This window comes from Balaenoptera ricei, chromosome 11 (assembly GCF_028023285.1).
Source record: "Balaenoptera ricei isolate mBalRic1 chromosome 11, mBalRic1.hap2, whole genome shotgun sequence".
NCBI lineage: Eukaryota > Metazoa > Chordata > Mammalia > Artiodactyla > Balaenopteridae > Balaenoptera > Balaenoptera ricei.
The window spans coordinates 20,149,852-20,177,277 of NC_082649.1; the positions used below are offsets into that span (position 1 = coordinate 20,149,852).

A 27,426-nucleotide genomic window follows, 5' to 3' on the forward strand; every position below is an offset into this window, starting at 1 on the left:
GGAAATATTTCCCCCAAAGTCATGCAGCTGCTGTAAAATGATGTAACAACCCCGTTTGAATGACTACTGCTTTCCTACCACAGACGCCCCCTTTGCTTTGCTATTTCCATCCGTAACTGGTGATACCCCATTGCTGAATTCTCCTTGCCTCATGACAGCACCCAGTCCATAGTTAGTCCCTGCTTCTCCTAACCTGCCTCTGAAAGAGTAAGCAACAGTACCAGTCTGATTCCAAGACCCTCCTTCAAAGGGAACCCAAACCTTACAAGACACTTCCATCCTTTCTCTTCTCACAGTGGCATTCCACTGTACCCCCAGAGTGACCTTTCTCACCACATCAATAAATCTGATGTACTCAGACAAGAAGCCCATTCCCAGCAGTCTTTAAATAAAAATTAAGTCATTAATATATGGGCTTAAAGTCTTTACATATATACATACTTACATATATATAAGCTTAGCCTAGACTTCTAAACTCAGAGCCATTACAATGAATATCTATTTTGATATATATAATACATATAATATCTATTTTGGTACTGACTTATGAAAATGTTAGTCTGCCTCCCTAGGACACAAATGTGAAGGCACTGTCTTTCATTTCATTTCAGCATTTATTGAGCTCCTGCTACATGCCAGACACTATAGTAAATACTAAGGATAAAATGGTGTATTTTTAGTACAGCTTTTCTGACTTCGTCTGTTTTTTTTTTAAAACGTGATGATCCATTTATTTATTTATTTATTTATTTATTTATTTATTTATTTATTTATTTATGGCTGTGTTGGGTCTTCGTTTCTGTGCGAGGGCTTTCTCTAGTTACGGCAAGTGGGGGCCACTCTTCATCGCGGTGCGCGGGCCTCTCACTATCGCGGCCTCTCTTGTTGCGGAGCACAAGCTCCAGACGCGCAGGCTCAGTAATTGTGGCTCACGGGCCTAGTTGCTCCGTGGCATGTGGGATATTCCCAGACCAGGGCTCGAACCCGTGTCCCCTGTATTGGCAGGCAGATTCTCAACCACTGCGCCACCAGGGAAGCCCTCGTCTGCTTTTTATATGTTGTTGGTTGGGACATTTGTTCTTACTAAACTGCACAATAAAAGACAAGGAACTATCTTTTTTTGAAGGTGGGAGAAACAGGCCTAGCAAGATTCAAGTACATTCCCTATCAGTGGCAAAGATGGTGCTTAGCATATTGATATGTAACATTCTGAGTTGGAATTTCACCAAGAAGGAGGGTAAGGTACACAAAGCTACTATACTGAGAAAACTTGAGATTCAAAGTAAAAAGTTCAAGATACTGCATTAGTAGTAGTTTCTTAATTCTTGCATTATTTGAGAACTATTGCCCATCGAAAGCAGACCAAAAGTAGTTTTGTTCCTATTCACTTCACTTATAACTTGTTTCTTAGATTTTGTCACTATAAGGAGTAAATGGGAAGGTATTTCACTTGGATGCTGAGTCATAAAAAGAAAACGATACTCCTTCCAGTTTTAAAACAATTTGATAATTATTTAATCTAATACACACTACTACATATTTTATTTTTTTATATTTAGCCTTTCACTCATCTAGATTTTTTTTTTTTGTAATTTGAAGTGTGGTAGAGTTCTAACTTAATTATGCTTCCAAGTGAATAAGCAATTTATGCCAAAAACATCCTTTTCCCACAAAAATGAACTACTGCTTCCGTAATACATGCTAAAATATTAGCATTAATACTCATTTTTAATGATTAAAATTATGATTAACATATAAAACTTTTCCATTATGACAAAGCATATGTTATATATAAATACAGCTTGTCTTTTTTTAGGTGTTTTAGTTGTTAATTTTGACACCCCTGATGAAAATAAGTTTCTGCCACTTCTCATTCTAATTATTACCGCCAGCTTTCATTTTTGTATACTGAGGAAGTCAATATATTCTTGGCAATACTTGGCAGAGTGAGAAGCAACGTGGAAAGCTGTTTTCTCCACACAAAGGTGAAACAGTAGCAGTGGAGCCAGAAACAGGAAGCAGGTAAAAACTTCAATCCCATCATGAGCACAAAAACATACTAAAACAAACTATAAGCAAGCAGAATTCTTTATTTAAAGTACATTCTCTTATGGGAAAAAAATCTTTCCTTAAAGCACATGTAGAAGTGCTCCTCATTCACGTCTTGAAAAAAATTCAGTTTTACAAGTAGCAAAACTAAAAGGCTAATTCTTTTTACACATTTACTTTTCTTAGAAAAAAAGTCCAATGCCTCTATAAAAGTGATTTTAATCATTATCAAGCCTAACTTTGCCTCTGTTGGTGACATAACTACAAACATGAATTTTTTAAAAATTAAGGGATTTTAAATCATGAGTTCATTTCTAGCTTACCAATTAGGCACTGTTAGCTGACAAAAAGTCTGATGTAGGACAGCTGCAATCTATTTAAATGCAGATCCAGCCAGCAGCTGTGAGCACTCTTACGAGCCAGAGCTTGTAATAGCTGATAGCCTTTGTGACCTTTCATTAAGAGGCCTCATGTTCTAAACACAGGTATGCTTTCATTGAAATAAACATTAAGATTTAGTTCTGAAATCTGAGGACACAATTCACAAAATAAAATCACAGGCGTTTTTTCTTTTGTTACAATGATCCAGTATATTAATTCCTCCATATTAAACTACTTTTCCACACAGGTAGCAATTACATTTGCAAAAACACAGAACAAAATTGCTCCGAACATTTAAAACTCGTATTTGAAAAGCAGTCACAATATTACATCTAAGTTGCACAGAAGCCCCCAGTGATCACTAGGAAATCTACCACAGTGCAGCTTTTCCAACCCAAGGAGGTCCAAACTTCGGGGAACGATGTGGCCGCCTTCTGCTGCTGGTCTAAAAAATATTCGATCAAAACGAAGCTTACAAGTAGCAGCTATTCCAAGATTAGAGTTCACTTCTGTATCCCATGTATACTGGCAATGCTTAGGTTTGCCCAAAAACTCCCAGACATCCACAATGTTGTTGGGTAAACCACCACATTTGGTAACCTACAAAGAAAAAGAAAGAAAACTCTTTTCAGTCTTTTTTCCCTTTTATTAAAAAGGTCTTTACCATTACCACAACTAGGTGCAACTTTTCAAATCAGAATGCCACAGATTATTTATTAATGCACAAATGCAAAACTAGATACAACTAGATATATTATAAAATTATTTTACTGCATGGTAATAAGTAGGTAATATAAAAATATCAAGAGAGACAGAGAGGTCTGAAATTTGCCCCTTCGCTTCTGCCACAAGTAGCTTCCTAACTTTGGGAGTCAGATGAAACTCAGAAGACTGAAAATCCATGGTCTCAGTTATTGCTATTAGTAGTTTAAAAAAATGAACATTAAGTGTAAAGAAGGCAAAACTGTTACTCTAATCTATAAATTTATAAGTATACCATTTATATGATCCCATAATGTCAAATGCCTTCAGTTTTATTTGAAATTTACTAACAACATTAACTTTTCCTCCCATTCACACTCTAGGATTTAAAAATTTTTTTTATCGTGGTAAAGTACACATAAAATTTCGACTTTAACATTACAGTTCTGTGGCATTAAGTACATTCACATGATTGTGCAACCATCACCACCATCCACCTCCAGAACCTTTTCAATGTCCCAAACTGAAACTCCACCCATTAAACACGAACTCCCCATTCCACCCTCCCCCCAGCCCCTGGCAACCACCACTCTCCTTCCTGTCTGTATGAATTTGACTACTTTAGGAAACTCATGTAAGAGGAATCATGAACATTTGTCCTTTTGTTACTGGCTTATTTCACTTAGCATAATGTCTTCAGGGTTCATTCACGTTATAGCATGTGTCAATATTGCCTTCGTTTTTAAGGCTGAATAATATTCTATTTCAGGGCTTCCCTGGTGGTGCAGTGGTTGAGAATCTGCCTGCCAATGCAGGGGACACGGGTTCGAGCCCTGGTCTGGGAAGATCCCACATGCCGTGGAGCAACTAGGCCCGTGAGCCACAATTACTGAGCCTGCGCGTCTGGAGCCTGTGCTCCGCAACAAGAGAGGCCGCGATAGTGAGAGGCCTGCGCATCGCGATGAAGAGTGGCCCCCACGTGCCGCAACTAGAGGAAGCCCTCGCACAGAAACGAAGACCCCAACACAGCCATAAGTTAAAAAAAAAAAAAAAAAAAATTCCATTTCATGTATCAATATATGCATTTTGTTTATTCATCTGTCAATGGACACTTACACTTAGGTTGTTTCCATATTTTAGCTACTGAGAATAATGCTACCAACCCAAGTGTACACCTATCTCTTTGAGGCTCTGCTTTTGCTTGCTTGTATTCACCCAGAAGTGGACTTGCTGGATCATATGGAAAGTCTGTTTAATTTCTGGAGGAATCCTTACACCATGTTCCACAGCAGCTGCACCATTTTACATTCCCAGAAGCAGTGCACAGGGGTTCCAATTTCTCCATATCCTTGCAACACTTGTTATTTTCTGTTGTTTTGTTTTTTTGTAATAGTCATACTAATGGATGTGAAGTGGTATCTCATCATGGTTTTGATTTGCATTTCTCTCATGACCAATGATGTTTAACATCTTTTCATGAACTAACTGGCCATTTGTATATCTTCTTTCAAGAAATGTCTAAATCTTTTGCCCATTTTTTTTTTTTAATTGTATTTATTTATTTTTGGCTGCGTCGAGTCTTAGTTGTGGCACATGGGATCCTTCACTGCGGCGTGCTGGCTTCTCTCTAGTTGTGGTGCATGGGCTCCAGAGCATGTGGGCACCAAAGCTGCGGCACGTGGGCACTCTAGTTGTGGCGTACGGGCTCTCTAGTTGTGGTGTGTGGGCTCCACAGCACGTGGGCTCAGTAGTTGCGGCGCGTGGGCTTAGCTGCCCCGTGGCACGTGGGATCTTAGTTCCCCGACCAGGGATGGAACCTGTGTCCCCTGCATTGGAAGGCAGATTCTTAACCACTGGACCACCAGGGAAGTCCCGTGCCCAGTTTTTAATGAGGTTTTTTTTTTTTTCTGTGTGTTTTTTTTTTAATTGTAGGAGGTCTTTGTATATTCTGAATATTCTGAATATCTCATCAGATATATGATTTGTGAATATTTTCTACCATTCCATGGGTTGCCTTTTCACTCCATTGATAATACCCTTTGATGCACAAAAGTTTTTAATTTTGATGAAGTCTACCTTACCTATTTTTTCTTTTGTTGTCTGTGCTTTTGGTGTCACATCCAAGAAATCACTGCCAAAACCAATGTCATGAAGGTAAAAAAGGTTGAAAAAAGAAAATCCAGAAGGAAAAGAGTTTGGGACAACTATGTTGGTCAAATCTTTCTGTTCTTCTTACCTTACAACTAAGAAACTGCAAATAAACGACCTTTTCTGAATTCTTCTAACCATTATTTTCTCTATACCCCTCTTGTTAATCAATATATATTGTTTTGTGTTGTCTGTTTCATATACCATATATATGTTTTCACCCAATAATGTAACAGCCCCTTCTGCCTCTGCTTCCCCCTGTGCTAGGCAAGTAGCACAGGCTAAATAATCATTTGCTAAATTGCATGTGCAAGGTCACTTATACATTATGAACAGATGAAAGTCCTACTTTTAATAGCTTTAGTCAAAAGAAACCTAAATTAGTTTCCACAGCATTAATCTGCCCATAAACAATGAAATGACTTCATCACTCACTTCTTGATCCCTTAAATTTGTATCTCCTGCAAATATAACTGTAGCTGACTCTGGAACCTCTTGCATTTTCTTTAAAACTATTTTCAACTGATTCATTCGTTCCTTAGCATGCCCTCTGGTGCTCTCCAAATGAGAAGTCATAAGGCAAAGTTCATTTCCTGACACACTCACCTGCAACAAGATAAACAGAGTTGTTAAAATGATCCACTAACAATTAACACTGAACTTTGTTCACAGAATCAGTAACTATTCAACTGATGGGTATATATCAATATTTACTAAAGTGAAACTATATAATCAGCACCGTGCTTATCCTTAAAGGTCAAAGAATACTCCCAAAGAATACTGAGCAAGTACCCACTAATACTTCAAAACCTCCCTCGAATGTCAACTCCACTGTGAGCCCTTCCCCAGCATCCCAGGCATCAGTGGCTCCCTCCCCTATCCTCCTACAGCGCCGTGTAGACCGTTTATAAAGTCCCCTAGATCGAAATGCAGCACAATTATCTCTCTCCTACAAAGCCCTGAGTCATTTGAAAGCAAAGATGGCTCTTTTATTTATTACTGTTACCGAGAGCCTGGCACATAGGTAACTCAAAATAATGTCAGTTAAATGAATGAATGAGAATCACTTACCATTTGCAATTAAGATACCAGCAATGTAAGATCTGTCATTATTTAAACTAATTGCCTGCAGGGTCCAGTTCAAATTCTTTCACATTGGGCATTCATGATCTCCTATAATCTGGATCCAACCTACTTTACCAAACCTGTCGTCACACTACCCCCTTTGTGCCCTCTACATCCAACTGAATAGAAGGCTCGTTTATAGCTATACATGCTCTCTTTCATATATACATACCCTGCTATTTGCAATTTGCAAAAGTTTGCTCATGGTGGTTCTGCCACCTGCACTGTTCTTAATGTCTACATTTTACATATTTTTCAGGGCCCAATTCAAACACAACTTCCATCATGAAACTTTCACTAAACAATGTAGCTGAAAATCATCTTTCCTTTCTCTAAACTTCCATGGCATATCATTATACCTCTCCCATGGCATTTATGCCCTTCGTTTATTTTAGGTACTATACATACAATCTCTCCCCTGCTAATCTACGAGCTCTATGAGACCAAGATCTATTTGACTCATTTTTGTAAGACTCACAGAGTACAATAAAGTACCAAGTATAGTGCATTTAATAAGAAAAAAAAAACTACTTTAGGAAGCAACTGTGGAATGTTAGCAAACTCATATATTAAGAAAACATCTAATGAATCAAGGATTTTATTTTTACAATTTGTCTATATTTGAAATGTATGTAAAAATTTAATTTATAAAGTTCTTTAAGACTATTTAAAAGAACCTATAAGTGAGGAGTAAATATTTTTCTAAAGACAATGCTTTTTTAAAAAGGACACCATCATGGAACTATGAAAAAAATAGTTCATTCTTTTTTTAAAAAAAAAACAATTTAAAAAAATTACTTACATGCACACACAAAAGGTTTCTCATCATTTTTGTATCTGGAAAAGGAATAATCTCTTGGCTTTTAAATTTCAATCTCGATTTCTTCAACATTATAGCTGTGAAATATCCTTTTTCATGACCTTCAAATGTTTGCGGAAAAGAATTTAGGCTGAGAGATCAGGGGTATCTGCAGTTTATCCCAAGCTCCCCTACTGAAAATTTTATAACAAGCAGGTATAGATATTTAAATGGATATAAATCTTATAAGTAAACTATTATTTCAAAATAGTTGAAGATGGTCAACCAAGTCCCTCTGTAACTGTAAGCATGGAAGAAATATAAAAGTGTAACTGGAAGTATGGAAGAAATACAAAAATAATAATGAATTTACATAAGTGCCCAAAACAGTTAACAGTGCTAATACCAAACATAAAAATTTGAAAAATTTCTGAAAGGCAGAGTAGATGAGACTTAAACTGAGGCAACTTGACATGCAGTTACTTTTCACTCGGGAAGCACCAGGAAAATCACAGTAAGTGAATAAAAAATTTAGAAAGGTATAAACTTGCAAGAAGAAAAGAGAACAGAAATGGAGGGGCAATGAATGAAAGCTTCCAAGTTTTTAAGAGAACAAAGTAGGTGGAGAAGTGGTAACTGGTTTATCGGAACGGAGGGGAACCAGGAAAAGAGGAACAGGAAGAGAAGGGAGGAAGAAACGGAGGGGCAGGGAGGAGGGCAGCAGACTAGAAAGATGGCAGGTGGGGAGTCCAGCAGGAGGAAAGGAGGCGGAGAGGGAGGGAGGAAAGGAGAGACAGAAAAAAGAATTTTCCAGAACTGAAGGTCACAAACCTCCAGATTGAAAGGTCCTACCAAGTGTTTGGCATAATAAATGAAAAAAAGACCCCCAAAACACTGGAGTTAAAAAGAAGAGCCTCAAAGCTTTCAGAGGGGGAAGGGGGGGGGAAGAAAGATCAAGAATTAGAATGGCATCAGACTTCTAATCATCAATAATGGAAACTAGAAAACACTGAAATCATGCCTTCAAAATTCTGTGGGAAAATGACTTTCTACCTAGAAATCTTTGTCCAGCCAAACTATCAAGGAACTATGAGAATAAAACATTGGCATTTCCAAATAGGCTGGGATTCAAAAACTTCACTCCCCATGTGCTACTTCTTAGAAAGTGACTAGAGAATGTGCTCCAATAAAATGAGGAAGTAAACCAAGGAAGAAAGCATGGGATTCAGAAAACAAGATAACCAAAACAGAAGACAGGCAAAAGGAATCCCCAAGAGAATGCAGAAAAGTTGTCCCGCAGAGAGAGAGAGAGAGAGAGAAAGGCAGATAGAGAGAACTCTCTCTTCAGCAATTTTGGATTAAAAAGTAAATCAAAATTAAAATCATACACTAGGTAAAAGTGAAAGTCAAAGAAAACATGAGATTTAGCCAAAAGTCATGAAATGAAGCCAAAGTGGTATATTAAATGCACTTAGTAAAAAACAAAATAGATGAAAAATCAAAAACTAAAATATTCAGGGCAAAAAGGTAGAAAAAGAACAAAATAAATAAAAAGAAATAAAGACTTTTTGAAAAAGCATAACCACAATGCAATCACCACACTTAAACATTTTCTAACAATTTGATTTCACCAAAAAGCTACTTAGTGCCTCAAATTTTGGCAATTTATATTTTCCTGAAAAATCATCCATTTCAACCATTTTCCCACATATGTAACATATTCTCCTATGATTTTTTTAGTATCCTGTTGCCGCAGACTGGCTGCAGAAAGCTAGAAGTTCCTGGCGGTGAGGGGTAAGGAACTGAAAAGCACCAGTATGGGATCAGAAGGGCCAAGACAACTGATGGTTGCAAGGCAAGTTTATTCAAAGAGCATGAATGTATATATAGGTTTAGTACAGAACGAATATCAGACAGTAAATCAGTAAACCTTGTATTTCCACATAATTCTGTCGCCACTATCTATGCGCCACTATCTATGCGTCAGCATGCCTTATGGGCCATTCTTTGGAGATACAGACTTCCCCCTCAGGGCAGCACTTCCTTCTTCTGGGGAACAAACCAGGGGCTCTTAGATGCAGAGCAGGCACCTAGAACGAAACTGGCCGCAAGCCATCTTCCTTTTTTACGCTCAATACCGCAGTGTCAGGAGTGCATACCAAGAAAGAGACAAGCAGTTCTCCGGAAAGCAGAAAGCTGAATAAGCTTACAGCTTGGGGGCCACCACATCCTGTGTCTGACTTCTTTTTCTCAAACTTACTTTATTTGTGCTTTTTCCTGTCTATGTTCCAACTGTCTAACTTTGGTTTATCTCTCACCTTGTTTTTCAAAGAAAAAGACAAGTTAAATAACAGGAAAACTGTTACCTGTAATTATCTCGTAACTACTTGCTTTCTTCTTTAGGTAGGCAGAATATGGGGGAATAACTTCCTGTAGAAATACCACATCTGGGCTGTACCTAATTAAACACATCAATTTATGAAAAATATGAGGTATACCATTTCATTTGCAGCTACCTAGATTAGGAAAATGCCACAGCATAAAAGAAACACAAAATTACAGTCCTCTAGGACACCTAATATTCAATATTTATGCTGACCTTTGATAACTATAAAATGAGAAAGACCTGTGCTATTTAACACATAACACCGTAAAGATAAAATTAAAAAAAAAAAAAGCATATACATGACAACCTTTCAAAGTTAGAAGAACAGGAATCACTGACACTAGAAACCAATAATATTAAGAGCCTACAATGGTCCTCACTCTTAACAGATGCCTTAAGTGTTATTGTCTTCTTCAATCCTCTTGAAACAGTTATTATCCATGATGAAGAAAACTGAGGTCTGGAGAACTGAAGTGGCTTACAAGTGGTTCCACAAGGTCACAGAGCTAGTGTGTGGCAGATACGGATCATTTTGGTTAATTTTCTTTTCATAGCAATAATTATACACAAAGTTTAGTAAATAAAATAGTACTAGAAGGCTGTGAACAAATATTAGTGTTCCCTCTGTACCCCAAGCCACAATCCTGCTCCCAGAGGCAGTCACTCCCAATTCTTTCACACGTTTCCTCTGAGAGCTGGACTCTGAAGTCAGGACCGATTCCAAAGCCCATAACCTTGAACTGTTACCCTCCTTGTAGGCAGGTAAGACACATTATCACGTTACCATGAAACAGATGTAATAATACTTACAAAGTTAAATAGGAACACACCCCTCGAGCCCTCTCTGGCAGATTGTTTAGGTCCAATCCATCAATATTCCAGGTAATGAAACAGAACATGCTGCCATCTTCTTGCTGAACATTTTCAGATGTGCTGGTTTTAGAACTAATGGAATCACTTGTTTCTTCCTTGGTTAGGTCAACACTGACAAGATAAGAATGAAACACAACTTTGCAAATAATCTATAAACTGATTAATTTAAAAATTATTTTGTGAGTCTCTGTAGCCCTCATTTTACAGGTAAATAAATTTTAAGAGTCCTAAAAGTATCTGCCTATAGAACAGCAAAAGTCTGATGAGTGAGGAAAAATAGATTCTTACTGTGTTATCCAAATGTCTGCTTACTTAGAACCGACTCAATATCCTTCAATGACACAGGTCACTAAAATGATTTGATAAACTATGACCCCAAATCAGACTGAGTAATGTAAGATTTCCACATTTATCTGGATTCATTTTAAATCACATTTGAAATAAGATCTCATTGTGCCACATAAATAATGGCTGCAATTCTTTGTTATTCCCCTCACTGAGAGGTGAAGTCCAACTAATACCCTTCCCCTTGAATCTGGACCTTAGTGACTTGCTTGACCAACAGAATATAGTGAAAAGGATTATTCTGGGATTTCTGAGGCTTGGCCATAAGAAGCCTTGTAGCTTTCACTCAAGCCTTTTGGAACACTCTGTCCAACAAGAACCCTGAGCTGCTACATGAGAAATCTGACTACTCTGAGACTGCCATGCTGGAGAGACCATGTGTATGGGCTCCAGCCCACAGGTCTGCCTGACCCCACCTTTCCCACCAAGGCCCAGACACTTGAGTGGAGGGACAAACATTATTAAAACGCAACTGCTAAGCATTTATAAAATATACATAAATTTAAGAACTAGGATTTTACATTTATAATTTTAATAAATGTAATGCCAATATTTTAACTTCTTTAAAAAAATTTTATTTTTTAATTAAAAAAATTTTTTTTGGCCACACCACACAGCTTTTGGGATCTTAGTTCCCTAACCAGGAAATGAACCTGGGCCACAGAAGTGAAAGCGCCAAGTCCTAACCACTGGCCCGCCGGGGAACTCCTGAAAAATTTTTTTTATTGAGGTATAATTAACAGATAATGTTATACTAGTTTCAGGTACACGATATAATGACTCAATATTTGTATACATTGCAAAATGATCACCATGATAAGTCTAGTTAACTTTTAAACTTCTTATGAAATAATTTCAGACTCTCAAAAAACAATAAAAAGAATTCTACTCACCACTCATACAGATAAATGTTAACATTTTACTTATTTAACATTTACTTGCTTTACTCTTTTTATTCTGAAACATTTGCATAAATACTTTTGAATGCATTTCCTAAAAATAAGGACATACATACCTTAGTACCATTATCAAAAATCAGAAAATTATCATTGATACAATGTTATTAAATAATTTAAAGATCTATTCAAACTTTGCCAATTGTGCCAGTAATGTCCTAATCCAGGATCACATGTTGCATTGAGATGGCATGCCTCTTTCAGGCTCCTCTGATCCAGAATAGTTCTTCAGTCTTTGTCTCTCCTGATGTTTTTGAAGAATACAGGCCATTTATTTTGTAGAATGTCCTTCAGGTTGGGTTTGTCTGATGTTTTCTGAGGATGTGTATTTTTTGGCAGGAATGACACAGAAGTGATAGGGTGTCCTCCTCAGTGCATCAGGTCAGGAGGCCTGATCCAACAGTATTGGATTTGTCCCCAGTACTGGTCACGTTAACTTTGATGCCTTGGTTTCTGCACTGCACAGTTATGATTTCCCCCCATGTAATAAGTATTTTGCGGGTAGGTACTTTGAGACTATGTAAATGTCTTGTTTCTCATCAACTTTTACCTATTAGTTTGTTTTGTTTTTTGTTTTTTTTTTTAATTTTTGGCTGTGTTGGGTCTTCATTGCTGTGCGCAGGCTTTCTCTAGTTGCGGCGAGCGGGGGCTACTCTTTGTTGTGATGTGCAGGCTTCTCATTGCAATGGCTTCTCTTGTTGTGGAGCACGGGCTCTAGGCGTGCGGGCTTCAGTAGTTGCAGCACACGGGCTCAGTAGTTGCAGCAAGCAGGTTCAGTAGTTGTGGCGCATGGGATTAGTTGCTCGGTGGGATGTGGCATCTTCCTGGACCAGGGATCAAACCCGTGTCCCCTGCATTGGCACACGGATTCTTAACCACTGCGCCACCAGGGAAGTCCCTTAGTTTTACTGTCCATTGATGATTCCTGTCTGAGATAATTACTATCAAGATAGTTTTCAAATGGTGATTTTTTTTCTAACTCTAACATGCCTTCAACATTAAGTAGTTGGAATTCTACTGTGAGGGAAAGTGTTCCCTTCACTCCTGGACAAATGTATTTATATCAGTGTGGATTCTTATTCTATTCTATAGATAAAGCCTCACTCTCACTGACATTTGATCTGAGTTCCAAGAGACAACAGACCACAGCCTCATCAATCACTTTGCTTGTTTTCTGTCAATTCGTGATTCTGGGCTAGGGGACTCCTAATGGTCCTCTACCCCACTATTACTCAGCTCCACCCACATTTTTTTTGAGGGACGATTTCAGGGACTCCACCTCCTTTGTTCCAACTTCTTTACTGACTACAATTTAGGATACAACTAACAGACACTAACACAGGCTAGTCTGAGTAAAACAAAAGAATTCACAAGGAAACAGAATCACGTCCCAGAGCCAAGTACAGGAACACAGTTATGCCTACGGAAGTTCGATCAAGGCTCTCTCTCAATCTTACTCAACTTCTCTCGGTTTCACTGTCTCTGCAGACTAGCATTCTCAGCTTCCCCATGCACAAGAGTATGGGTATAGGTCCCCCACAGGTACTGAGTTAACATGTACAGTCCCAGCTTGACAGGAAGATTCACTAAACACTCTTGGTCCTAATCCCAGGAGAGAGGATCTGACTGGCCAGCACGGGCTAGATGAACACCTACTAATCTAACTGGCTCTAGCTAATACAAAATGGGAGCCAGAGATATGTCACTGTGGATGGGTAGACAATTCCCCAACAACAGGCCAGGCAGACGGAGAAAGGAGCCTAATGAAATGATCTTATCACATCTATAAGACAGTGCAGCTGAAAAGCTCACAGGGAGAAAAAAGTATCTACTATGAACAGTTAACTATAGAGGCTGCCCATACAGCTGGGAGAACTTTATATATTCAATTCATACTTATTGAGAGCTTATTACATGCCAAATATTGTTTGAGACTTTGGGAAATCAACAATGTATGAAACAGACACTGTCTTCACCAAATGTAGTAGTCTAGTGGGAGATATAAAATACTAACTAGCGATTATAATATGAACTAAGTTGTCATGCATGATGCTATATAGAATTACTCAAGAGGAGAACCTTACCCAGACTTGGGAAATCAGGGAAAGCTTCTTGAAGACAAGTCATGTCTAAGCTGGACTTTTAAGATAAATGTTACTTAGCAAGGAAGGAGGAAGAAAAGGGTTCTAGGCAGAGATGATAAATATCTTTACAAAGGTTGAAAGGCAAGAAAAAATGGCCCGCTGGAGAAAGGGAAAGTTTGGTATGCCTGGAAGTTTTGTAGGGTAGGAAAGAGAGTGTGAAAAGAAACGAACCCAGAAATATGGTCAAACCGTGGAGGGACCTGTAAGGCACTTGGACTTTAAGAGCAGAAGTGCATGAATTGGGGAGGGAGCACTGGAATAATAGGGGCGGATGTGCAGTTTATAAAAACTATTATCCTGGCCGGGCGGCAGAGAATAAACAACAACAATATAAGCAGCAAGAAGACTTCCAAGTTACCATTCCTCAGTAGAGGATTTTGCCTCATTCATCTGTTTCGAAACCCTTGCTTACATATTGCCTAAAACTGTACTCAAAAAATTACATTTCAGATATTCCCCCACCCCCCACCCCCCGACTCCAAAGTACCTTCGAAGTGACAGCCTGGACATCGGGAGAGAAGCGTCAGCCCCGCTGCTGGGACGCGTCTCCATCCCACGCACCAACAAAAACCCTCCGCCTCCGGCTATTCAGAGGCGAGATGTGCCTCTACTCAAACCCGCCCGTCCAACTCGACTGCAGGTCCCAGGATGCCCAACGCAACCCGGTACAAACTAACTCCGCCCGGAGTGGTCCCCGCCCCCTCATCACTCACCAGAACTCGGGCTCCCAAGTGGTCTCAAGATGGCTTTTTAAAGCGCTCTCCTCCACGGCCGGCTCGAAGTAGGAGTCCAGCGCTCTCTGCAAAACAAAGACACAGAGATGGAACGTGTGCGCTGCACGGACCAAAGTAAAGAGCGGGAAAGAGAGAAGCAGCGAAAGCGTACTTCTATCTCCCAGTCGTTCTCGGCCAGGTAGCACTGAGCCACGGCGGCGTCGCAACTCGCGACCGAGGCAAACTCCACACACAAAAGCCTCCGCTTCTTCACCTCGGGCTCTCCCTCCTCCCGCTCAGCCTCCGGGGCACCGTCCGGACCACCCTTCCGCTCCATAGGACCGCCGCCAGCTCACCTCCCTCTAACCCGGGCCTAGCAGGGAGACGCCTGGAGCTCTGCGCAGGCGCCCAACGCCCCAGCGCTCGCGCATCAACCGCCTCTTGCGGAAACGCGCTCCGCTTTCGGAGGATGATAGCGCGCCTGCGCAGCAGGAAAGCGGGCCCGGGCTGGCGAAGGCTAAACAGCGCGTGCGCGCGAGGTCACAACGAGGCGCGGAACGTCAGTGCGCGAGCTGCGGTGGCACCGTGGCCGCGGGTGCGCGCGAGTGCGGACTTGGAGCGCGTCGCGGGCCCAGAAGGCTGCAAACCCTTCGCCCTTTCTGTCCTTGTTCTTTTGCGAACTTCCGGGCTTCCCTGCTCTTCCAAGAATCATTCTTGAGTGGGGCCTGGGAGCCGGCGAACGGTCCACGATGAGCTATAAGGCAAAGAGCCTGCTGGAGGCGATAAAGTTCTCAGGCAAGGCTCTCGGTTTTGACAGAAGTTTGGAAAAGGTATTAGAGGCGAAGGCGCGGTTTCTAATGAGGGGAAAGAAAGCACCATGCTTGGCTCGTGGTGAGAGCTGAATAAATTGTCTCTGGCTAGATTCTGTTGGACTGCGTCCCTAAATTCACCTTAGTAATAATAATTACTACTTTAATGGAGCACAGTTATGTGCTAGGTGTGCCTACATTGATCTGTCTTTAAAACGAAAACGTAAGTGGCTTAGCCAGCAAAAATAGCAGAGGAATTGCACTTTGGGACATGCAAACTGTGGCCAACCATAGGCAAGTCCTCAACTGTTCTTTTATAGCGAGGAGAGGAGCTGCCTTGAACAAGTTCGCTGGAGGAGAGGAGAGCCGGGGCTGTGGTCGTCTCACTGGTTGAGTTGCGGAGGTTTCTCAGCAGTTGGGTTGTTGCTGGACAGGGAGAAAATCTTCCTTTTTCCCGCTGGGGTTTATAAAGTAAGCTAGGAGGAGTAGTAAGTGGGGGAAAGTTTCCCCTTCAGGGCTTCCCAACTCCATTTTGAATGAGGTATTTTATAATAATAATTTTATAATCGTAACATTATATAGTTGTTATTACAACATTATAAACATTTTAAAAAGAAGTGAAATTTTAGTAAAATATTTTAAGTAACTCATTATATCCAAAATATTTAACATGTAATCAGTAGAATAGAGTACTGACTTTTTGTACTTAATCTTTGAAATCCCGTGTGAATTTTACACTTACAGCACATCTCAATTCATACTAGCCATGTTTCAAGTGCTCAATACTGACAGGTGACTAGTGGCTACCATCTTAACTGTACAGGTCAGTATCATAGTAGGTGCTCTGTATTTGTTAATTTTATCAAAAATGGATTTTGTAGTTGTCTACTTTTCGTGTGGGAAGAGTTGCTCAGGCTAAAGTACAGGTTTATGCTTAGTGATCTATAAATCCAGTCGTGAACATCGTTTCTTTTACCGTCAATTTTAAGGTAACGTGATCTAGACCAGTGGTTCTCATTTGAGGGTGGTTTTGCTTCCCATGGGACATTTGACAGTGTCTGGAGACATTTTTGATCATCACAACTGGAGTGTGGTGGGAGGGGTGGGACTGGCATCTAGTGGCTAGAGGCCAGGGATGCTGCTGAACATCCCACACTGCACAGGTTCCCTCCCCCGTCCCCACGACAGCGAATCACCCACTCCAAACGTCAACTGCTGAGGTTTTGAACACTTGACTTAAACCATCCTCTTATCATTCATTTTGTCCTAGGTCAAAACTAGATAAATTGCTACTTTCTTGTTCTTTATAAGAATATATAAACCATGTCTTTGCACTGAAGTTTGAGTTGGTTGTTCAAATCATGCGATTTCTACATGTGTTGGCATGGAACAGAATGTGGTCTTTCTCTAAATCTCTGGTTAATAATTCTTCTTTTTTAATTAGTTTATTTTTTGGCTGCACTGGGTCTCTAGTTGCGGCGAGTGGGGGCTACTCTTCGTTTTGCGGTGCACGGGTTTCTCATTGCAGTGGCTTCTCTTGTTGCAGAGCACGGGCTCTGGGCGCGCGGGCTTCAGTAGTTGTGGCACGCGGGCTCAGTAGTTGTGGCTCGCAGGCTCTAGAGCACAGGCTCAGTAATTGTGGCGCATGGGCTTAGTTGCTCCGCGGCATGTGGGATCTTCCCGGGCCAGGGCTCGAACCCTTGTCCCCTGCTTTGGCAGGCGGATTCTTAACCACTGCGCCACCAGGGAAGTCCCAACAATTCTTTAAAGTCTCTTAATATAACTAGTGTGGTTTTTGTGCCTCACTGGACCTTGACTGACAAAATTATTTTATGTCAAAGAATTGTCCCTTTGGTGATTTAAATATGACACCAGAGATTTTTCAAGGCAAGAAATGCTCACTTTTAAGTGCAGGATTTTAAAATGCAAGAATATTGTTAAAACTAAATTGGAGTAAAGATGTATATGGTCTCTCAGACACACTTGTCCTCTATACCTCATTCCTTTTGCAAAGGTGAGAAGGAATAATGTTTCTGGGTGTAAGAAGCAAGTGAGATGTACAGTACTATTGTGTCAAGTTTGCTCCATCACCCACTCCCACAAAGTCAATGAATCAAGTAGAATAACACTTGAAAATTTGGCTGATAATATTCCAGTGGGGATTTTGTTTTTTGGACAGATGTTTTGACCTGGCATATAGAATCTGATAAATGATGGTGACTTTCTGTTCCTCTAAAAATGATCTGTTGAAAAAGGCAAATTGCAAAATTAGTCCTGGTACAGATGTCAAGTCAGTGCATGAGATCATACATTAGAACTTGTTTATTTAAGCCTGTTCTCTTTTTTAAAACCTCTGTTTTATCAGTGTTTATAAATACCCACAAAACCTATCTTTTATAAAGCACTGATACAGAAAAACCAACACGCAAAATAAATGTCCTACATGTGGTCTGTCACTCCCCTCACTCCAGCCAACTGCCAGCACCAAGCACCATACATGTGAATTACGCCATCTAAGTCAACCAGCTCCTAGCAATCTGCCAGCTGCCTGTAGAAACAAGAGTGAGTCCAGGCAAGCCCGACAGGAGAACTGGCTGGCTGAGCCCAGCCTAAATTGCCAACTGACAGAATCAAAATCTAATAAATGACTTTGTTTTAAGCCAAAAAAAGAAAGTGTCCTGTTCTTGCTATAAGATCACTTTTAAATCAGTCAACAAACTAAGTACTCTAGGTTATAAAGAAATGCCAATCACAATTCCTCGCCCTCTAGGAGTTTATCGTCTGGGAGAGGAGAAAAAGTGGGTTCCAAGGAACAGCCCCATCAGATGTGCCCTGAGAAAAAAGAGTCCTATGAATAAATAATTTCAGAAAACATTGATGTTGTATACCCCCTTTTTAAAATTGTAGTAAAATACACATAAAGTTCACCATCTTAACCATATTAAAGTATTCAATAGTAATTATTGCATTCACATGGTTTACAACCATCACCACCATCCATCTCCAGAACTTCCCTATGATAACTTTTATCATAGGACTTACTATTCATTATTGAAAATATCTGTTGCTTTTTCTGTCTTCCCTCTCCTCACTGAGAGCTCTTTGGGAGCAAGTCCATAGCAGATGCTTAATAAGCATTTGTCAGTGCCTAGTAAGAATGTCTTTCACATAGAAGATACTCCCTATGGTTTGTTCAATCAGTTGCTGAAGCTACTAAATGTTGGGCATATTGTTGTAGAATGCTCTTAGTTGACCTTCAGATTTGAATGTATTCATTCATTCAACAAACATTTGAGTATCTACTATGTGCCAGGCACCATTCTCGGCACCAGGGATATACCAGTGAACAAAACTGACAAAAACCCTACCACTCGTGAAACTTATGTTGTATTGTGGTAAATCAAACACTGAACAAAATAAGTAAATAAAATATATAGTATGTTAGATGGTAATAAGTGCTATAAAAGAAAATAAAGCAGAGAGCAATGATAGGCAATATTGGGACAGGAGAGTATTTTTCCCTGAAATATGTATTCCTGTGGAATTATTTTTTTGAAAGTTCAGTTCTAAATACTGTCATCTTGGAAGATGTCACTGAAATAGTGAAGATCTGAGCACGTAATAGATACTCCAAGGGGAAGATTGATCCAGGCAGGGGAACAGCAAATATAAAGGCCCTGGGACTTTACCACACTGTCTGCTTGCAGTGTTTCAAGAGGATTCCCAAGGAGACTAGGAAGGGACAATTTGGAGATGAGCTAACCAAGTATGGCTTCACTGTGTAAGGACTTTGGTTTTTACTCTGAGTGGAATGGAGTTCCATTAGAGAGTTTTGAACAGAAGAGTCATATAACCTGACTTGCATTTTAAAAGGAGCACTCTTGTTGCTAAGACTGAGAATGGACAAAAGGCGGGCAAGGGCAGAAGTAGGGAGATAATTTGGGAGGCTTCTGTAACAACTGGAGAGAAATGATGGCTTGGATTCAAGTGGAAGTATGAGTAGGTGATGGGGGCTGGGAAGGTGATTGGCATTCTGGATTTGTTTGAAGCTAGAGCTGACAGGCTTTGCTGATGAGTTGGATAGTGAGATAGGAGGGAAAGAGGAGTGATGACTCCAGGGTTTGGGGCAGTTCTATATACTGGGGTATTTGCCCTGAGAAGGCCTTTTATCTAACTACCTTAAATTGGTCATGGCTTACATCACTCATTAGATTTATCACTATTCCCCTCCTGTAAAGTTGCTACATACATCTTGAGCACTCACATCAGGGGACTTTGCCGTTTATCTGGTAGCTGGGACTTTTACAATCAGTCAGGTACATTGGGGCATGCTCAGAAAGGAACTGAACTGCAGAGTAGAAGGCAGGGGATCTGATAGGATCATATTCACCTTCAGAAAAGCACCTTCAGGGTTGTTCAGGCCTCTAAAAATAAGCCGAGTGAAAGTTCTGAGAAGCAAGCGGGCTGGAGTCATCTTCATAGTTCTGGCATTTTCAGTAATAACTAACATTTATTGAGCACTCTGAGCCAGATGCTGCACTAAACATTTTACCTACATTATTTCGTTTAATCCTCACGACAACCCGATGAGGCAGGTACTATTATTATCCCCATTTTACACATGAGAAAATAGAAGCTTAACTTTTCTAAGGCCTCACAGCTAGTAAGGGGGATCTAAACCCAAGCTGTCCGCTCCCTGCCTGTGTGTTAACATTGTATTATAGTACCTAACCTTAGAGAAACTGTCCTGTATCCTGAGTGAAACTGGCACCAAGCGTAGCCTTTGGTGGGCTTGTGAGTCTGAATGATTAGTTGACCCTCTGACTCCTGGCGGGCATTGCAGAATACGAGCCAGCAAAGGGGATGTGGAGTGGCTAGTGGAGGAGGAAAAGAATCCGGAGGTGTGAACGTGGGAGTTCAGGAAAGGCCAGAAAACAGTGTAGATGTTGCAGAATGCCGAGAGGTCAAGTGAGGGACATGCTGAAAAGCATCCACTGAATTTAGTAATTAAGTCATCCTTGATCTTGGCAAGAGAAACAATTCCAACTGGGCAGTTTTAAGCAAATCCATGTGAAACTATCCAAACCAACTTTCAGTTTGATGGTTGTGTTTGAGTCACAACTTTGATAAGGATGAGAATTATAATGTTTTAATCACCTATGATATGCCAGGCCCCGTTCTAACTTAATTTGAGTTTTAATCTTTATAAAACTCTAGGAGGGTAGTGCTATCATCTCCACTTTACAGCTTAGGAAACCTCAGTTAAGGATCTTGCCTAAGGGGCTTCCCTGGTGGCGCAGTGGTTAAGAATCTGTCTGGTAATGCCGGGGACAAGGGTTTGAGCCTTGGTCCCGGAAGATCCCACATGCCACGGAGCAACTAAGCCCGTGTGACTAAGCCCGCGCACCTCAAAGGAAGAGTAGCTCACGCTCCCTGCAACTAGAGAAAGCCCGCGCAGCAACAAAGACCCAATGCAGCCAAAAATAATTTAAAAAAAAAAAAAAAAAGGATCTTGCCTAAGTCTGGCTCCAGAGCTAGTACTCTTAACTATTGGTCTGGTCACCTGTGTAATTAAGGTACTAAAACATACATTTATTATAAAACTGAAATGTTGGGCTGATACACCAGCATGGCTGAACCACAATTCTTGAATAGCTTATGCCCTTTTATGGCCCCTTAACATAATTTCCAACTATTTTTCTTGCCGTTGCCACTCCATCACACTGCCACCTTCTATCCTACTCTTTACCTCTTTTCCTGCTTATATGCAGGTGCATTTTTACATCATCCTCAGACACACTTCCTCTGGTATCTGCACTGTTTCACATATGAAATCAGCTGTGTCCATCGTCAGGGCAAATTGCTTTGAAAACAGCCTCCTTTACAAATACACAAAATTCTCATCCACTAATATTATGTTCTCTGTGCTTTTGTACATACATACAGTCTTTCGCATTCCGTCTCCTTGGTTGACTCACGTTTTTACATACATGCAGGTTTTCTCATGCCATGTGGCACACTCCTTTTTTTTTTTAAAGAAATTCACGTTCTTTTATTTATTTATTTATGACTGTGTTGGGTCTTCGTTTCTGTGCGAGGGCTTTCTCTAGTTGCGGCAAGCGGGGGCCACTCTTCATCGCGGTGCGCGGGCCTCTCACCATCGCGGCCTCTCTAGCTGCGGAGCACAGGCTCCAGACGCGCAGGCTCAGTAATTGTGGCTCACGGGCCCAGCTGCTCCGCGGCACGTGGGATCCTCCCAGACCAGGGCCCGAACCCGTGCCCCCTGCATTGGCAGGCAGATTCTCAACCACTGCGCCACCAGGGAAGCCCCATGTGCCACACTCCTTGAGGCCCGTTACAGACACCCTTACAGAGCCAGAGACATATGTTTCTTTATCCATTAGCAGAGGCCCTGTGTGTGCTGCTCAGCAATCAGCAGCAGTCCCAGTGAGGCAGTGACTCTTAAAGACCAGAAAGATTGGAAACCTCAAGGCCTAAGAATAATTCTGGGTTCTGGGCAGAGCTTCCTATTAGGGACTGTCTCCTTCATTGCTGTTGACTGTCAGGGATCCCTTCTCAATGTCTTTACTGAAAAGCTAAGTGAGGAAAGGAGAGACTGTGTTTGTCACCTGAAGCATATCTCTCTGTGATGGAATTTGAGCCTGCAGGTCAGGGGTGGCGGGGGGCGGGGGTGCTGTGGTAGCAGGAGTCATATAAACTCATGTGAATGCCTGAGGTGCAGGGCAGAGACAGTACACTGCAGGCCATACAGAAAAGGGGCAGATGGTTGTATGAGCGCATGTCCAGTTAAGACCATTCTTATGCTGAACTGAGGAGTCTGCTGTGTCAGACCGGGCTGAGCCGTAGAAGTTCTTGCCGATCTACTGCAGTCATCCAACCTGCAGGATTACTGGGGCCATGGCAGCTATATTTCTGATCCCATGGCATCATAAAAGGCTACACACCCATCTTCCTCCCGATGCATGAGGTCCTAGTTGACTGCAGCAGTCCAGGTGAGATGTGAGGGGAGGCAGTTTTGCATAGTGGTTAAGCCAGAGACACCTGGGTCCAATGGAGATAAAAACACTATCTACTTCAAAGATTTGTGAGGATCGAGACAGGGTCTCAATGCCTGTAAGACAATGCATGTACATTTCTGAGCACGGTCTGTCACACAAAGTTAGCCATAGTTAATAACCAAATAAACACGTGTGCTCTCTACAGCCTATGTCTTGACTGAGAGCTATTTTTTTTTTTTTTTAAATAGTGTCCTCCCCCCAGCCTCATTCTTCATCAGACAGGTAGCTCTCCATTGGTTTCTTCCACCCCAAGACTGTTTCTTAGTTCTGGGAGGTTGGGTAGGACATCCCTTCATTGTTGTCTTCCATTGGTTTACTTATTTTTACTGAGGGAGACAAGAATTGGCAACACAGGGAATTCCCTGGCAGTCCAGTGGTTAGGACTCCACACTTTCACTGCTGAGGGCCCCAGGTTCGGTCCCTGGTCAGGGATCTAGGATCCCACAAGCCATGCAGCCCAGCCAAAAAAAAACCAAAAAGAATTGGCAACACATAAAAGCATTTCTCTGCCATATCTGGCTGACCAGTACAAAAGTATCTCTATTCCAATGTACATTTTCAATGTTTTGTATCTTAGTATGTCCTTTGTCCTTTCAAGTTGTGGAAAAAGATAAAAATTAAAATCAGTATTTTGGGGGACTTCCCTGGTGCTCCAGTGGTTAAGAATCCGCCTTCCAACGCAGGGGACATGGGTTTGATCCCTGGTCAGGGAACTAAGATTGCACATGCTGTGGGGCAACTAAGCCCGTGTGCTGCAACTACTGAGCCCGCACGCTGCAACGAAGATCCCGCATGCTGCAATTAATACCTGATACAGCCAAAAAAAACAAAAAACAGAAAACAAAATCAGTAGTCTGCAGTAGAAAATCCAATTGACATTTGTTTTACCTTTTGTCATCCCAGCCAAAGTTAGATAATAAAATGGAACTTTAAGAACTGACCTCTACTAAACACACCATACCTTAAAATTACACTAAACTACCTTTGGTGACTATGATGCTTTCCTATTCGATTCTATTTCTTGAACTGCCTGGCTTTTTCCTGTCTTCACCTGCCTAACTCCTGCCCGTCCTTCAATCCACAAATAATTCCCCAGGGTGCCTTTCCTAATGTCTCTGCCCTGAAAACATACTTTGATAAGTAAGATCCTTACTTCCAGCAACCTGTATTTATCCTATCTGCAGTAATTCGCTCTACTGCAGTGTGCATGTGTGTCTAGTCCTTTAGACTGGCAACCCCTTAAAAGCAGGGATTTGATCTCGTTCATCTTTAGATTGCAGTGCTTGATAGACTCAGGTAAATGCCCCCAATAAGGTGAGTTTACACCTTGGGCTTGCTTGGTGTGTATTATTAGTTTATGAGGACATCTTGTGGCTAGGTCATTTATTGTATAAATAGACTTGATCCTGTTCTAACGTTTACTTTTCCATTGATTTACCCATTAAGCAAAACATGACATATTATTTAGGTTGGTTCATATTTTATAGTTCTGTTTCTGTTTTACATCAGGGCCTTCTAGGGGATAAACAACAGCAAACAACTAAAGTCATAGTTTGTGAAATGCCGAAATGTCTTCCTGGTGGGAGCATAAAGGCCGCTGAATACCTAGAGATTCTATAGTTAGCAACTAGGGAGACTTGGAGGTGGACAGACCTAGATCTGAATCTCAGTTCTGTCACATCCTGGGTGACCTTGAGAGTAAACCACTCTGAATTTAAGTTACACAAACTGGAAATAACCCCTTCCTTGTTATATAGTATATGGAAAGACTTTGGCACAGTGCCTGACATGAAAGTGCTCAATAAATGGTAGTTATCTAGAATTAAACCATTTGATGCTTGAGACATGCTTTCCTGTATCTACAAACAGACACATCAAATATTCATCCATATTCTGCCTGAACACTTCTAGTGACGGTGAGAATTACGTTGCTGGATGCAGCACATTCCATTCACAGTTTAGTTCCAGCTTCTAAATATTATCTATGATGTTTTTTCCTAGTAATTTAGATAGGATATAAGAAACATATTTCTATTATTTTTCTTTAAGTTTCCTTTCTAAAGATGTTTGATATAACATTTTAAATTCATTGTTCCACATTTTATCTTTCATATAATTTTTTCATTATGATACTATAAATGGGGCAGGACCTTAAAAGCAGCAATTTAACTTTGCTGGATTCTAGCAAACATTTTTTATATTAAAATAGGTTTGTGGTATAAGCTTATTAATTCTAGTAATGCATTGAATTACTCAGTTTCTTCCAGTAAATGGTTTTAAACCATTCATTATGAAGTCATTCTAAAAAATTACTTTGTGCAAAAACTAGGGAACATCCAAATTAAAACTATAATGGGTTAACAGATCACAAGGACCAGCTGGCTTTGTTGGTGCAAAATTTCTAAGGAGACATTAAGAGATGCCAGGTTGTTGTACATAAGGCTGAAAAGCTCAGACGGAATGTTTGATTTCTGCAGAGGAGTGGAGATTAAGAAGAACTACTCCTGTTTTTCCCTAAATATTCCTTTTTATTTCAAAACAGTTTACATCAGAGTTAATTTCTATCAGAGAGAGATTGGTAACTTTATTTTCAATTACTGAATCAACTTTTTGGGGGTGACTTGGTTTAATCCGATGATAGTTCTTGTTAGGCTGTTTGGGCTTTTCTAATACCACCAAATATTCAAAATTCTTTTTTTTTTACACTTAGGTGACCGTTGTTTCTGCTGTCCCTGGGAAAGTGATTTGTGAAGTGAAAGTAGAAGAGCAGCATACCAATAAAATGGGCACCCTCCATGGTGGCATGACAGCCACCTTAGTGGATGTCGTATCAACATATGCTCTGCTGTGCACAGAAAGGGGAGCACCCGGAGTCAGTGTCGACATGAACATAACGTATGTATACAAACTGTACCCCAAATAACTTTCTCCAATGTGGTAACTCATTTCAGACAACCGAGACTAAACATATTTGCAACATAAATAAAACATGAGGTGCCCTTAGCTGGTCATCCTTAAATGCAGCTATAGATTTACCTTAAAATATTCCATGGTTTTAGAATCTAGAACTAGAGGAATTAATTTCCAAGTACAATATATATCAGTAATAATAAGTAATCAGTAATATAACCAGTAATAAATAGGGAATGATCTAAACACTCAAAAAGGCAAACATTCAGCTTCTAATATGCATACTGGTAGGGAAAACAATCATCACAAACTCACGGTTTGTAACTGTTTTTCATACAATCCTTAAAAGTGCCACTTGTACAAATGTCTCATGAAGGTTGTACTGAGTACTTATAGAGAAAAGCTAGAATAAAAATCAAAGAAAAGTTGAGGAAACCTTCACGTATACATTGCCATTGCCTTGTAACAAGGTGAACACAAATGTCCAGTTTTGCAATACTTCGTGTTTTCCTGCAACTGCACAGACATGCTCTCATGATAAGGAAGCAGAACCCCAGATGTCAGGTTTGTCACTCACTGTTGTGAAAATGCCCGCAGGGGTCAAACACTTCCAGATGCAAAAAATTAAATTCCCACATTAACTAGTACTGTTGCCAGTGTGCCGCTCACTGAAGAGTGCAGGGCCCGGGGATTTAGTTTCAAGACAATTGATTTTTCCACCTAAGCAAGAGAAGAAAGATTTTTGTTGGAAGGGGAGGCAGGGGTTAGGGTGGGAAAGCCAATGTGATATATCACAAGGGCAATGGAAATAATGTCAGTTATCAGGTTTTTAAACAATCTAAACCTTTTCTTAGGCTAACTTTCAGTCCCTCTCTACTATGGAAATAAATTGAGAGTGCAGTAAGCAAATCACAGGACAAGATGCAAATGGTGTTTTGAAATTAAGACGTACAAAAAGAAGGATCTGCTCGGGCACTGGTGAGCCTATTCAGCAGTCCTTACCTTATTCCACATGATAAGGGTAAGACCACTTGATGACTCTGCTTTGCCTTAAGACCCTCTATTACGAGCAGAGATCTTCCAACCTAGCACTGCATTTCATGATCTTCTAAGATACTGCTGCTACAATCCTAAAGGATTTTTAATAAGCCAAACGTAATTTTGGCCTTTCAAAGTATGTGTTGCCAAAGTATTGGCCACCATCAAGAGCTGCCTGAGATTCAAAAGGGCCTCATATTAGTTCCTTATAGTTCTTATTAAGTCATTTTAGAGTTGAGTAAATTCTGCATGTTGATATGACAAGATATTAACACCAAGTGTTACTTCACCTAGGAAGTTAAGCCAATTAAGTGAAAGCTCAAGGAAATCTCTAGCCCCAAATAAATATGAAGTGGGAAACTAAAAAAAAAAAAGGGCGGTGTGGGGGGGCGGAGGCAGTTGAAAACCCCTTCCTATATTTTTAGGAAAAGAAATTTGTGTGCATAAGGAATCAGTAAGATATAACTCGGTCAGGACCAGCCATTCAAATTAGAAAGGATATTATTCTTAAACTATTTAGGAGTAAATAAGTAACATAAGGCTGTTATGAGATGCATACAACTTTCTCTTTTAAAAACTATTTGCCGTTAACTAAATTTAAATGTTTCTTTTCAAGGTACATGTCACCTGCTAAAATGGGAGAAGATATAGTGATTACAGCACATGTTCTGAAGCAAGGAAAAACACTTGCATTTGTTTCTGTGGATCTGATGAACAAGGCCACGGGAAAATTAATAGCACAAGGCAGACACACAAAACACCTGGGAAACTGAGAACAGCAGGGTGACCTCAAGAAACTCAACAATGAATGTCCAGAGTAAATCTGACTTGAACAAATATAATTTTCAAAATAAATTAGCACAACCAGAAGTGGCTAAGAAGTATTTTCTTTGGGGAAAATGCCATAGAGATCAAGTGGAATATAGGATAGAGTTGTCTATATTCTAAGCCTCTTTTAGTTTGTAATCA

The 27,426-nt window shown here is 40.4% G+C and overlaps 2 protein-coding genes across 4 annotated transcripts; one reads left to right on the plus strand and one right to left on the minus strand.

The window, feature by feature from the left end:
- Nucleotides 1-2,103: 2,103 nt before the first annotated feature.
- TDP2 (tyrosyl-DNA phosphodiesterase 2) lies at nucleotides 2,104-15,090 on the minus strand. Of its 3 annotated transcripts, XM_059938035.1 has the most exons (8): nucleotides 14,794-15,090; nucleotides 14,622-14,707; nucleotides 10,401-10,574; nucleotides 9,571-9,662; nucleotides 7,208-7,326; nucleotides 5,716-5,886; nucleotides 5,214-5,263; nucleotides 2,945-3,030 (listed from the first exon to the last, which is right to left on the minus strand). In XM_059938035.1, the coding sequence occupies exons 1-7, from the start codon at nucleotides 14,956-14,958 to the stop codon at nucleotides 5,261-5,263; spliced, it is 810 nt and encodes a 269-aa protein (XP_059794018.1). In that variant the 5' UTR covers nucleotides 14,959-15,090; the 3' UTR covers nucleotides 2,945-3,030; nucleotides 5,214-5,260. The 3 variants fall into 3 exon arrangements, with proteins under 3 accessions (XP_059794016.1, XP_059794017.1, XP_059794018.1); XM_059938033.1 differs by lacking the exon at nucleotides 5,214-5,263 and having other exon boundaries at nucleotides 2,104-3,030; nucleotides 14,794-15,089; XM_059938034.1 differs by lacking the exon at nucleotides 5,214-5,263 and having other exon boundaries at nucleotides 2,104-3,030; nucleotides 14,896-15,088.
- On the plus strand, nucleotides 14,655-27,327 carry ACOT13 (acyl-CoA thioesterase 13). The gene is made up of 3 exons (XM_059938038.1): nucleotides 14,655-15,451; nucleotides 25,220-25,404; nucleotides 27,074-27,327. The coding sequence occupies exons 1-3, from the start codon at nucleotides 15,371-15,373 to the stop codon at nucleotides 27,228-27,230; spliced, it is 423 nt and encodes a 140-aa protein (XP_059794021.1). The 5' UTR covers nucleotides 14,655-15,370; the 3' UTR covers nucleotides 27,231-27,327.
- Nucleotides 27,328-27,426: the final 99 nt, after the last annotated feature.